General features: G+C 37.2%; 2 protein-coding genes across 2 annotated transcripts; both read left to right on the top strand.

The window, feature by feature from the left end:
* Positions 1-2082: 2082 nt before the first annotated feature.
* Positions 2083-3033, top strand: LOC118855080 (olfactory receptor 1094-like). Its single transcript, XM_036765203.1, has one exon. It carries the CDS (start codon positions 2083-2085, stop codon positions 3031-3033), a length of 951 nt encoding a protein of 316 aa, XP_036621098.1.
* A 7746-nt stretch (positions 3034-10779) lies between these two features.
* On the top strand, positions 10780-11751 carry LOC118855079 (olfactory receptor 1094-like). The gene has a single exon (XM_036765202.1). The coding sequence runs from the start codon at positions 10780-10782 to the stop codon at positions 11749-11751; it is 972 nt and encodes a 323-aa protein (XP_036621097.1).
* The last annotated feature ends 321 nt before the right edge of the window (positions 11752-12072 follow it).

Genomic DNA, 12072 nt, shown 5'->3' with positions numbered 1-12072 from the left:
GTGGACAATTTTAAAATCAGATCTGATCTGGGGAGAATTATAGTAACCTTCTAATTCTGAGCTTGAGTACATGCTTTTTCATTAAGTCACCCACTATCTCTTTTGTCTGGCACACTATAAAGATGAACACTCCAATCTAAATTTGTTTTTCTTGTGCAATTTAGTCTTTTATGACCATGTCATCTACATTTAGCTGAAGAGGACTAACTTTGGTCAGGTTTATTTTCATATAATCATTCATTGAATAAATACTTAGAAAAGTGTCAATGTCATTTAACCAACAATTATGAAATGCCTATTTTGTGCCAGGCACTGCACCTGCATTAGGTACTTCGCAAGATACGAAGAGGAAGAATAAGTGGACCCTGACTTTCCACTCCATTTGAAGATAACAGATTTATGCCCAAATAACTATATACAGTTACTTTTGTTTAACATTTACTACGAAGTCAGAAGCTTTCTATACACATAGGATCATAGACACAGAACCAGTAACTATTAATATAACCTTCTCATCTGAAAATTGATGAATAATAAAGCCAGGGAGTTCTTTTGTTCTAAAATTATGTATTAAAATCTGCGAGATGAGAATTGCACTAAGTGTTCCCCAAGTGCCCGGGGGAGCATGATGTACTTGGAGTCAGTCATCAAGAATTTATTAAGCATTTCCTAGGTACCAGAACATAGGTAAATGTGTTAGTATCCTCAGTCTCATATCGTCCACTTATAAATCTTGATAATAGTTGCATCCACTTTGTGACTAATTTTTATAAGGCATAAGAGGAAGATGATCATACTTGAAACACATACGTCATGGGATTCATTTAAGTTATAAAGCTGTAAACTTGAAGTGCTACACAATGAATAAAAAGTAAGTTGTGATTATGTTCTATTATTTCCTCATAGTTTACATCACAAAAAAGGAGAGTGTCAAGACAGAAAATGACCTTGATATTGTCTGATATTTCAATAGACCAAATTTGGAATATTGTGTTCACTTCTTGATACCACATTTTAAATACTTTGATGAGCCAGAGTGAATCCAAAAGAATGCAACAAGAAGGGGAGAAGATTAGAGAGCATACCAAGAAGAGATTTTTTGAAGGTACTAGAAATGTGTAGTCTGAAAAAAAATAAATTTTAGGGAGAAGAAAGTAGCTATGCTTCTGAGAAGTCAATTTGTCTATAAAAGATAATTTTCTAATAATCAGAGAAGTGAAAAAATAATGTGTGCCTTCTGAGGGAGGTGGGCAACTTTTTATTGGTCATCTTCAAGTGGAACATGGATAACCACTTGTTGCTTATCTTTTATGGATTCACATCCAGGTAAGAGTTGGATTTGATGCCCTCTGACATCTTCTAGCCCTTACTTTCTGTGAGGTACTAAGATTCTCTTCTATATCTCTCAGTCTTTAATTTAAATTTTGTGTCAGAAAATATTAAATCTTGCAATTAAGTTCAACCATGTATTGGGTTTATACCTCTAGAGTTACAATAGACCAATAGAATACTGTGTGAAAAAAGAAAAGGAGAATGAGGAAACATAAATGAATTCACAGTCATACAGACAGTGAGTAGCAGAACCAGACTTTTAGTCCATGATTCTGATTGTTTTCTCTAGCATCAGAACTAATAATCACTGGCAATGTGACCATTAGAAAATCTTAAAAACTGTACATATTTATATAAATTATAAGTGGATTTCGGTGCTAGTAAAGTCCAAAATTATCCATTCAAAGTCTCAATCTTTAAGGATGAATGGCTGTTCTTGAAGTATCCAAAAGGACAAGTGTCTTACTAGTAGAATTTAATTATAGCATAGTATTGCATGATTCTGTTTGGCTTTGGAAGACGGATAATGAATTCATCTTTGCATTTAAAAATAATCTTTGAACGGACATTCATAGAGGATTCAGGAAATTCACTTTCTATATAAGAAAGGGCATCAAAGGAACCATCACAATGCTATCACAACTTATTCATCAGGTTCAGATTTTCTAGAATATAACAGAATGCTGCATATTTCACTTGTACTTATTACTCTCTTGTTATCCTCAGAGCTGGATAAATACAAAAGAAAACATGCCTAATAATACCGAGGTCACCAAGTTTGTTTTAATTGGCTTCACAGACCAGCTAGCTCTGCAAGTCATCCTCTTCTTACTGTTCCTTGCAATCTATCTCTTTACCTTAGTGGGAAATCTGGGATTAGTTGTGTTAGTTGTTGTTGATTCCCGACTCCATACCCCCATGTACCATTTCCTTAGTGTCTTATCTTTCTTGGATGCTTGCTATTCCTCAGTTGTCACACCTAAGATGCTGGTCAATTTCCTGGCAGAGAAAAAGACTATTTCCTTTTCTGGTTGTGTTGTCCAACTACTTCTCTTTGTTACTTTTGGGACCACTGAATGTTTCCTTTTGGCTGCTATGGCATATGACCGCTACATTGCAATCTGTAACCCTCTGTTGTACACAGCCATCATGTCTCCACGAGTGTATGTGCCTCTCATCATTGGCTCATATGTATGTGGTTTGTCACATGCTATTTTGCATACTGTGGCTACATTTAGTTTGTCTTTTTGTGCATCCAATGTAATCAAACACTTCTTCTGTGATATCCCTCCACTCTTGGCCATCACTTGTTCTGACACTCATGTCAATGAACTGCTGCTTTTCGTCTTTGTGAGCTCAATTGAAATCTTCACCATCCTGATTGTCCTGGTTTCTTATGGCTTCATCTTGGCTGCCATTCTGAGGATTCATTCAGCTGAAGGGAGAAAGAAAGTCTTCTCAACTTGTGGTTCCCACCTGACAGGGGTAGCCATCTACCATGGCACCATTCTCTTCATGTACCTGAGACCCACTTCCAGCTACTCCCTGAGCCATGACATGGTGGTGTCTGCATTTTATACCATTGTGATTCCCATGTTGAACCCCATCATCTATAGCCTCAGAAACAAAGATGTGAAGGAGGCAGTGAAAAAGGTTTTGGAGAGAATCCACTTTACCCATAATATATTTTTTCCACATTAGAAGTAAAAACTATAAGGTAGCAATAGGAAAAATTAGAGTTAAACTTCACCTAGGAAGCTAAGTGATATAGTGGAGAGAGTGTGGGACATGGAGACAGAAAATCTGAAGTTCAAATTTTGCCTCAGATACTTACTAAATTAGTGACCCTGGGCCAATTGCTTCACTTCCCTCAGATAAAGTTTTTTATTCTCTAAAATGTGGATAATGATAGCTTTTATCTCAAAGCATCATTATAAGAATCAAATGAGTCAATATTTGTAGAAAACTTTGCCAACCTTGAAACATGTAGAAAAACTAATTATTATCATGGTCATATATATATACATACATACATACATATATATATACACATATAAGACTAACAAGTAATCAAACTTATTATAATTTTTTGAATGCATAGACTTATGTACCAACCTTTGTCATTAATTATATCCATACATTAGATTAAACAGATTGATTTATTGCTTTCCATGTTCTATATAGTGATGAAAATTACATTGTTCCTCAAGGTCCTTACATACTGATAGAATGTAGTAGTAATTGAATAGTAATAGTAATTAAAAAATATAACTTCTTTCCTATTACATATATGTATATATAGATATATGTGTATATTTCTCTCCCAGCAGAAGCCAAGATAAAGTTTTGGGGGTCTAGCTTAATAATATAGAATATTGGACTTGGAGTCAGGAAGAATTGCGTTCACATTTTGCCAGATGCTTGCCAGCTGTCTATGGGAAAGTCATTTAGCCTAAGTTTTCTCATCTGTAAAATGGGGATAATAGTAGCACCTACTTCACCAGGTGGTTGTGAGACTGAAATAATATTACAGAGGTAAAGAAGGTTATAAACATTAAATCTTAGCCCACATTCTTCTTCTTGTTCTTCTTGTACTTACTCTCCTCCTTTTTCTCCCCGCTCCTCTCCCTTCTTCAAAATTCTCTGAATATCAGCACTTTTGGACATTTAACAGATATGACTCTCAAAATGTGAATTGCAAATTGCTTGGAATGTCAATCTAACACAAATGGAAACAATTAATCTATATCACTTCAGCAATAATCACATGATACGGGAATTTTTTATGTGTTATAGGACATGCTTATGAAGGAATGGGGTTAAATAGTTCATTGTGAAGTCCTTCCAAATTCTGATTTTTTTTTGTTGTTAACGTTGTGTAACAACTTTAGTCTGGGTTGACATTTCTTGAATTCCCACTGACGCTTGGGATAGTTCAATTAGGGTAGGAGCCTCTTTCAGCACCTGGGAGGTGGCCTTGAACCCAGGGAAAGGTAAATTTTGTCTACACAGAGAAGAGCAATATCTGAATTGATGCTCTAGCACCATGCAGATAGTCTCATCAGATTGACACTCATCTACAATAACATCCTAGACCACCAAGTCGCAATTTTCTGGGCATTTGGGCAGTCAAAACTCATTCTGTTCACATTCTGAATTTATACAAAGGGATGAGGCAGAGTTACTAAGAATTACTTTTCTTTGAAAGAGAATAATTTTGGATTCTGTCTTCAACTTACATCTATATTATTCTTTCTCTATGGAACACTACCTCCCAAACCACAGAATACACATTCATAGCATACCATCATCCAATTTGTTAGGATGGCATAATTTGTTGGACAGAGGAGAAACTGAAAATAAAAAGAACATTGCCTTCTGCCTGGAGAATCTGCCCAATTGTCTGAAAACTCTTTTGACACCCATAGTTCATAAGACAAGGACAGACGTGTGTGTGTGTGTGTGTGCGCGCGTGCGTACGCATGTATGTGTATGAGTGTGTGTGTGAAAGGGTGTTTGTGTGCGTATGTGACAACCGATACAGAGAGACAGAGACAGAGAGACCGAGACCGAGGCAGAGACAGAGAGAGAGAGTGTTCCAGCCCACAATCTCACCAGCATCAGGGAAGAGCCGAAAAAATTCATGAAACATGCCGATCTTCTTTTCCATTTCTCCTAATACTGAGGATTTCCAGAGTTGTCACTGACTTCTAATTCATTTCATATATTGAATTCCATGTCCCAAGTTAGGAGATATACCAATTTCTTGGTCCTTTACCTATTGATTGCTCATTCTGGATATGCGAATTGAACATCAGTTGGATAGCATGTTGAAAACTACTTTGTTACATCATAGAAGAAGCAGTTATGGACAATGAAAGTTGCCTTTCTTTTATCATGTGCGAATGTTATTTGAGCCTATTTATTTATGTGTTGTCTCCCTTATTAGTATTTATGCTTCTTGAGGACAGGGATTATTCTGATGTTTTTGCCTTCTTTTGTACTCACAGAGCTTGATACAATGACCAGCACATAAGAAGCACTTAATAAATTCTTGTCAAGGGATTGATTGAGTGATTAAACTGTACACTTCCATAACTCCTGGGAAAAGAAAAATAAAGTGGATTATATGGAGTTTGTTAGCACATGGGAAAGGTTGTGGACTTGAAGGAACACACTATTTTGATTTTTTTCAGGGACAGCAAGGTGATATAGTGAATGATGTAATTATGTCCCTTGAGTAGGAAAGACTTGAGTTGATATCCTGGCTCAGACATTAATAGATATTATACCCTGAGAAAGTCACTTAAGTTTTCTCAGCCTCAGTTTTCTCATTTTTGAAAAGGGGACAATAATAGCCTACCTCTTACAAAGTTTCTGTGAGGATCAAGTGAGCTAATGTATGTAAAGCACTTTGTAAACCCCCAAATATTGTACACAATACTAACTTGTGTTATTCTTTACTTTTATTTATTTTATTGCTAATAAACACTTTTTCGAGCTCAACATGTTGGGGTCTGTTCATGTGGGAAGTAGAATCAATTTTCCAAGATAAGATGAGTAGGGTTTAGTTAGTCATAGTAAATTCAAAGCTGAATCAAAGATTGCCTGAGGCATGGGCTTGAGAGCTGATTCTGGTTCACTAAAAATGAAATAACAGATACACATCATGGTTAGAATTGGTGCAGCTTTTGTAAAGAGGGACACAATTGGAAGGCAGAAGTTTGTCCACTCTTGAGAATCATCAAGACTTGAATATTCTTTGCCAGTTATGCCTGTAGGGCAAATACCCTCAACCACCAAGGGAAATGTCAAAATGCCCAGGTGTAGACTCTTTGAGCTGAACAAATTCACACAGTGAATAGGAGTGCCACTTGATACTTACTCTGTAAGTTCATTATAATAGGCCAAGATGCTGTACACAGAGATTGTTATTTTATTGGGATTGTTAAAAACCCAAAGGTGTTCATTTTCATTGATCAAAGTTCAATTGGAGAGCATTATGAGCTAGTTTTCTACAGAACTGAAAGTAGAAACATTCTAGTTGTTGTGATCATTTTTCAATCTATTCCAATCCAACAAACATTTATTAAGTTACTTATATAGATATTCTCTAATCAGCACCAAAGAAATGTAATGTCTGCATTTGGAGATACACACATGTCATAGGAAATGCCCTAGTGTCCACTCTTGTAAGGCTAAGTAGGTTACATTTCACCCTTACTACATGATACTTTTAGCTGGATGAGGGATCTCTCATTTCCACCTTGACTAAAGACCCCACTGGTTACGTTTGACCAATCATAAGTGCTCAACAGTCCTCTGGTTCAATTTAGCCACTTTATATATTAACTGTTATGTATGAATATTTACTTCAAAATTATAGGAAGCACAACTGTATGCACATGGAGTTTCTCCAATACTTGAGGGATTGTAGTGACAATCTGCTAGCAGCTGCTATAGGGGTGTGAGACTCGCCAACAACCAGCACATAGAAAGCTGCCAACACAGGTCTTTTGATCTGCTTCACTAAGGAATGTAACTTTAAGGGGTAAACAATCTCAGTTTAATCAAACATACAAATGTCATTCACTGTTCAGGGTCAAAAGATCAGCCCCCTGAAGTTCAAGGCAAATACAAACAGAAACATCAACAGGCAGACCTTGTCTGAATCACAAGAACCAAACATCTGGGTTGTCAAGCTAGGGGGCAGATTGCAGCTTGCCCAGAGTCTCAACACTCCTTCCATGAGTGCGTCCCAAAAGTCAAATGCCAAGCTATCCTCAATTATATCCTGCTTAGAGCCCTCAGGGCTCTGACCTTACCCAGGCTGAGTATGTGAAAGTTCCCCATCCCTAGTATCAAATAATATACAATTCAATGACTCTCTGATTGTCTTAATGCTGCCAAACACTCCAAGGCAAAATCCAAATCATCTGCCCCATTCAAACAAAGGACAGAATCCTTAAAGGCACTTAAGAGAAAAACAGCAAAAAGTTCAACCTTAATCGCTATGACATAATCCACCTCTCCAGGGTCCATGACCTAACAAAAATCCAAATTCAGTGGTCATGGATCCTGGAACATATAGAAGCATTATACATTGTGATCACAGTCCAGGTAATATAAGAAAACATATCATTCATATTGTTCCCAAAATACTTGTTTGCAATGTATCATCCACCCGAGTCAAAGCAAGTCAATCTTTTTAAGCAGTACAAAATGTCCAAGCAAAGTTCTTGAGAGGTGTTCTTCTCACACAGCCCTTGCAGGCTTCTTCCTGGTATCCTCAGGTACCACTGTGGTTTAATTAGCAAAGTCCCAACAAAAAGCCCAAATAAAGTTCCCTTGGGGGTGTGTCCTTACCACACTGCTCCAGCACCCTGCTTTCCAGTCCTGAGGGGCAGCTGGGTAAGAAAGGCAAGAGGGTGGAGTCCTTGGGGGTCCAAAGCACTTCCCACCCACCCACCATAGTCAACTCCACCCCTCCATCCTGGGTCCCAAGCATTCCCAGAGGAAGGCAGCTAAAAAGCACACTGAGCACCTTGCTGCAAAATTTCCATCTTGCCCCAGGGCTGAATTCCAAGCTCCTGGGTACCTGATTGTTCAGCTCTGGCTGGCCTCTCCTGGCTTCTGCTGGAATCCTGATGTAAGCAGTTCCCCACCTTTTCTCTCACCTCACCAAAGTGTTTAGAAGACCTTCATGTGTTTAGCTAATCTGAAGCTAAGATGTCAGGAAAATAAAGCTTGCCACTAATCTCTCATTTAAAACTTTTCAAGTATAATATGGTCCGCTGGAACCTTCACTCCATTGACATATTGTTGGAGAAACAAGGCTTCTTTCATTCCATGATAAGACAATAGCTGAAGGATTGAAGGGAACTCCAAAAACATTAGTGCATAAAAAATTCTGAATCCTTTGAATATGGCAGATAGTATTATCTCATACTTTCAGATAAAGAAGCTAACGGTCAGAGAACATATATTCTGTATTTATTATCTCACTCAAAAAAAAGTGGCAGAGATGTGACTAGAACCAAAATTATTTTATTGCCTACACAATTTTCTTCTACTATAACATGTTTCTATTAAATACTTACTCTGTTTCATAATCCAGAAGAAGGAAGGACACTTTAGAAAGTAATCTTCAACATCTCCACTAATTTCCTAAAAAGATTTACTTACTCATTTGTTTATAGTCTTTAGGTGCTTCTTTATCCCAGAAGTTCAATAAGTTGGATCCCCCTAGGACTATTCCCCACTGAGATACTGAATAATTAGGGGTAAATGTATGTAAGTGGTTTAAATATAAGATACTCATAATTTATTTAACCTACAATCTCTGTTCTTCTATTACACAGGTAGGATGGACAATTTTGAAATTAGATCTGACCTGGGGAAAATTATAGTAACTTTCTAATTCTGAACTTGAATACTTCCTTTTTCATTAAGTCACCCACTATCTCTTTTGTCTGGCACACTATAAAGATGAACACTCCAATCTAAATTTGTTTTTCTTTTGCACTTTAATCTTTTATGATCTACATTTAGCTGAAAAGGACTAACTTTGGTCAGGTTTATTTTCATATATTCATTCACTGAATAAATACTTAGAAAAGTGTCAATGTCAATTAACCAACAGTTATTAAATGCCTGTTGTTTGCCAGGCACTGCACTTGCATTAGGTACTTTGCAAGATACAAAGATGAAGAAGACATGGCCCCTGTCTTTGCACTCCATGTGAAGATTACAGATTCATGCCCGAATAACTATATACAGTTCCTTTCTTTTACAGAGTTATTAGAAAGTCAGAAGCCTTCTATAGATATAGAATCATCAACATAGAGGCAGTAAGTGTTAATCTAACCTCCTCATGTTAAAATTGATGAATAAGAAACCCAGGGATTTTTTTTCTAAAGTTACATAGTCAAATCTGTGAGATGAGAGTTTCACTAAGTATTCACCAAGTGGCCTTGGCAGCATGATGTACTTGGAGTCAGTTAGCAAGTATTTGTTAAGCATTTCCTAGGTACTAGAACATAGATAAATGTATTAGTACCCTCAGTCTCATATTGTCTACTTACATATCTTGATAATAGTCACATCCACTTTGTGACTAATTTTTATAAGGCATAAGGGGAAGAGGATCATACTTGAAACACATCACCGGATTCATTTAAGTTATTAAGTTGTAAACTTGAAGTGCTACACAATGCATAAAAAAGTAAGTTGTGATTATGTTCTAATATTTCTTCTAGATCACATATTTTACATTACAAAAAAGGAGAGTGTCAAGACAAAAAATGACTTTGCTGTTGTCCGATACTTCAACAGACCAAATCTGGAATATTGTGTTCACTTCTTGATGTCACATTTTAAAGACTTTGACAAGCCAGAGTGAATCCAAAACAATGCAACAAGAATGGGGAGAAGATTAGAGAACATACCAAGAAGAGATTTTTTGAAGGTACTAGAAATGTGTAGTCTGGAAAAAAATTTTCAAGAGAGTAAAGTAGCTAGGCTTCTGAGAAGTCAATTTGTCTATGAAAGATACTTTTCTAATAAGCAGAGAAGTAAAAAAATAATGTGTGCCTTCTGAGGGAGTTGGGCTCCTTTTTGTTGGTCATCTTCAAATGGAACACGGATAACCACGTGTCATTTATGTTTTATGGATTCACGTCCAGGTAAGGGTTGGATTTGATGCCCTTTGACATCTTTCAGCTCTTTCTGTGAGGTACTAAGGTTCTCTTCTATATCTCTCAGTCTTTAATTTAAATTTTGTGTCAGAAAATATTAAGTCCGGCAATTAAGTTCAACCATTTATTGGGATCGTACCTCTAGAGTCAGAATAGACCATAGAATAGCTATGCAATCAATGCCCTTGTTGTGTAAAAAAAGAAATGAGAATGAGGAAAGATAAATGACTTCACAGTCATACAGGTAGTAAGTAGCAGAACCAGAATTTTATCCCGTTACTCTGATTCTTTTCTCTAGAATCAGAACTAGTAATCACCAGCACCTTGACCATTAGAAAATCTTAAAAACTGCACATATTTATATAGGTTATAAGGGGATTCGGTGGTAGTAAAGTCCAAAATTATCCATTCAAAGTCTCTATCTTTAAAGGATGAATGGCTGTTCTTGAAGTATCCAAAAGGAAAAGTTTCTTAAAGTAGAATTTAATTATAGTATATTATTGCATGATTCTGTTTGGCTTTGGAAGAAGGATCATGGGTTCATCTTTGCATTTAAAAATGATCTTTGAACGGACATTCATAGAGGATTCAGGAAATTCACTTTCTATATAGGAAAGGGCATCAAAGGAACCATCACAATGCTATCATTCATCAGGTTCAGATTTTCTAGAATATAACAGAATGCTGCATATTTCACTTGTACTTATTACTCTCTTGTTATCCTCAGAGCTGGATAAATACAAAAGAAAACATGCCTAATAATACCGAGGTCACCAAGTTTGTTTTAATTGGCTTCACAGACCAGCTAGCTCTGCAAGTCATCCTCTTCTTGCTGTTTCTTGCAATCTATCTCTTTACCTTAGTGGGAAATCTGGGATTAGTTGTGTTAGTTGTTGTTGATTCCCGACTCCATACCCCCATGTACCATTTCCTTAGTGTCTTATCTTTCTTGGATGCTTGCTATTCCTCAGTTGTCACACCTAAGATGCTGGTCAATTTCCTGGCAGAGAAAAAGACTATTTCCTTTTCTGGTTGTGTTGTCCAGCTGCTTCTCTTTGTTACTTTTGGGACCACTGAATGTTTCCTTTTGGCTGCTATGGCATATGACCGCTACATTGCAATCTGTAACCCTCTGTTGTACACAGCCATCATGTCTCCACGAGTGTATGTGCCTCTCATCATTGGCTCATATGTATGTGGTTTGTCACATGCTATTTTGCATACTGTGGCTACATTTAGTTTGTCTTTTTGTGCATCCAATGTAATCAAACACTTCTTCTGTGATATCCCTCCTCTCCTGGCCATCTCTTGTTCTGATACTCATGTCAATGAACTGCTGCTTTTCATCTTTGTGAGCTCAATTGAAATCTTCACCATCCTGATTGTCCTGGTTTCTTATGGCTTCATCTTGGCTGCCATTCTGAGGATTCGCTCAGCTGAAGGGAGAAAGAAAGTCTTCTCAACTTGTGGTTCCCACCTGACAGGGGTAGCAATCTACCATGGCACTATTCTCTTCATGTACCTGAGACCCACTTCCAGCTACTCCCTGAGCCATGACATGGTGGTGTCTGCATTTTATACCATTGTGATTCCCATGTTGAACCCCATCATCTATAGCCTGAGAAACAAAGATGTGAAGGAGGCAGTGAAAAAAGTTTTGGAGAGAGCCCAGTTTACCCATAATAAATTTTTTTCCACGTTAGAAGTAAAAACTACAAGATAGCAATAGGAAAAGTTAGAGTTAAACTTCACCTACTGTAATAGTTATTGAGGTGGGATTTTTTGCTGTTGACCTTTAATGATTCTGACCTTTGTTTGAAAGGGGCAGATAAAGTGGGATGTTTTAGTATTTCTCAGCATTGAGGCAATTGGGGGCCATTGATTTGTATCTGATGTGGTATTGGGGGTGGGGAACTTTTCCATGCCCAGCCTGGGTTAGGTCACAGATAGAAATCATAGTCGGAATTGGTGCAGCCTTTGTAAACAGAGACACAATTGGAAGGCAGAAGTTTGTCCACTCTTGAGAATCATCAAGACTTGAATA

Source organism: Trichosurus vulpecula, chromosome 6 (assembly GCF_011100635.1).
Source record: "Trichosurus vulpecula isolate mTriVul1 chromosome 6, mTriVul1.pri, whole genome shotgun sequence".
Lineage (NCBI taxonomy): Eukaryota > Metazoa > Chordata > Mammalia > Diprotodontia > Phalangeridae > Trichosurus > Trichosurus vulpecula.
Note: the sequence above shows the minus strand (reverse complement) of the source record. Positions and strands in the feature narration are given on the sequence as shown.

What these genes read in the sequence shown, in the direction of transcription:
- LOC118855079 (XM_036765202.1), top strand. Translation starts at nt 10,780, where the DNA reads ATGCCTAATAATACCGAGGTCACCAAGTTTGTTTTAATTGGCTTCACA.
- LOC118855080 (XM_036765203.1), top strand. Translation starts at nt 2,083, where the DNA reads ATGCCTAATAATACCGAGGTCACCAAGTTTGTTTTAATTGGCTTCACA.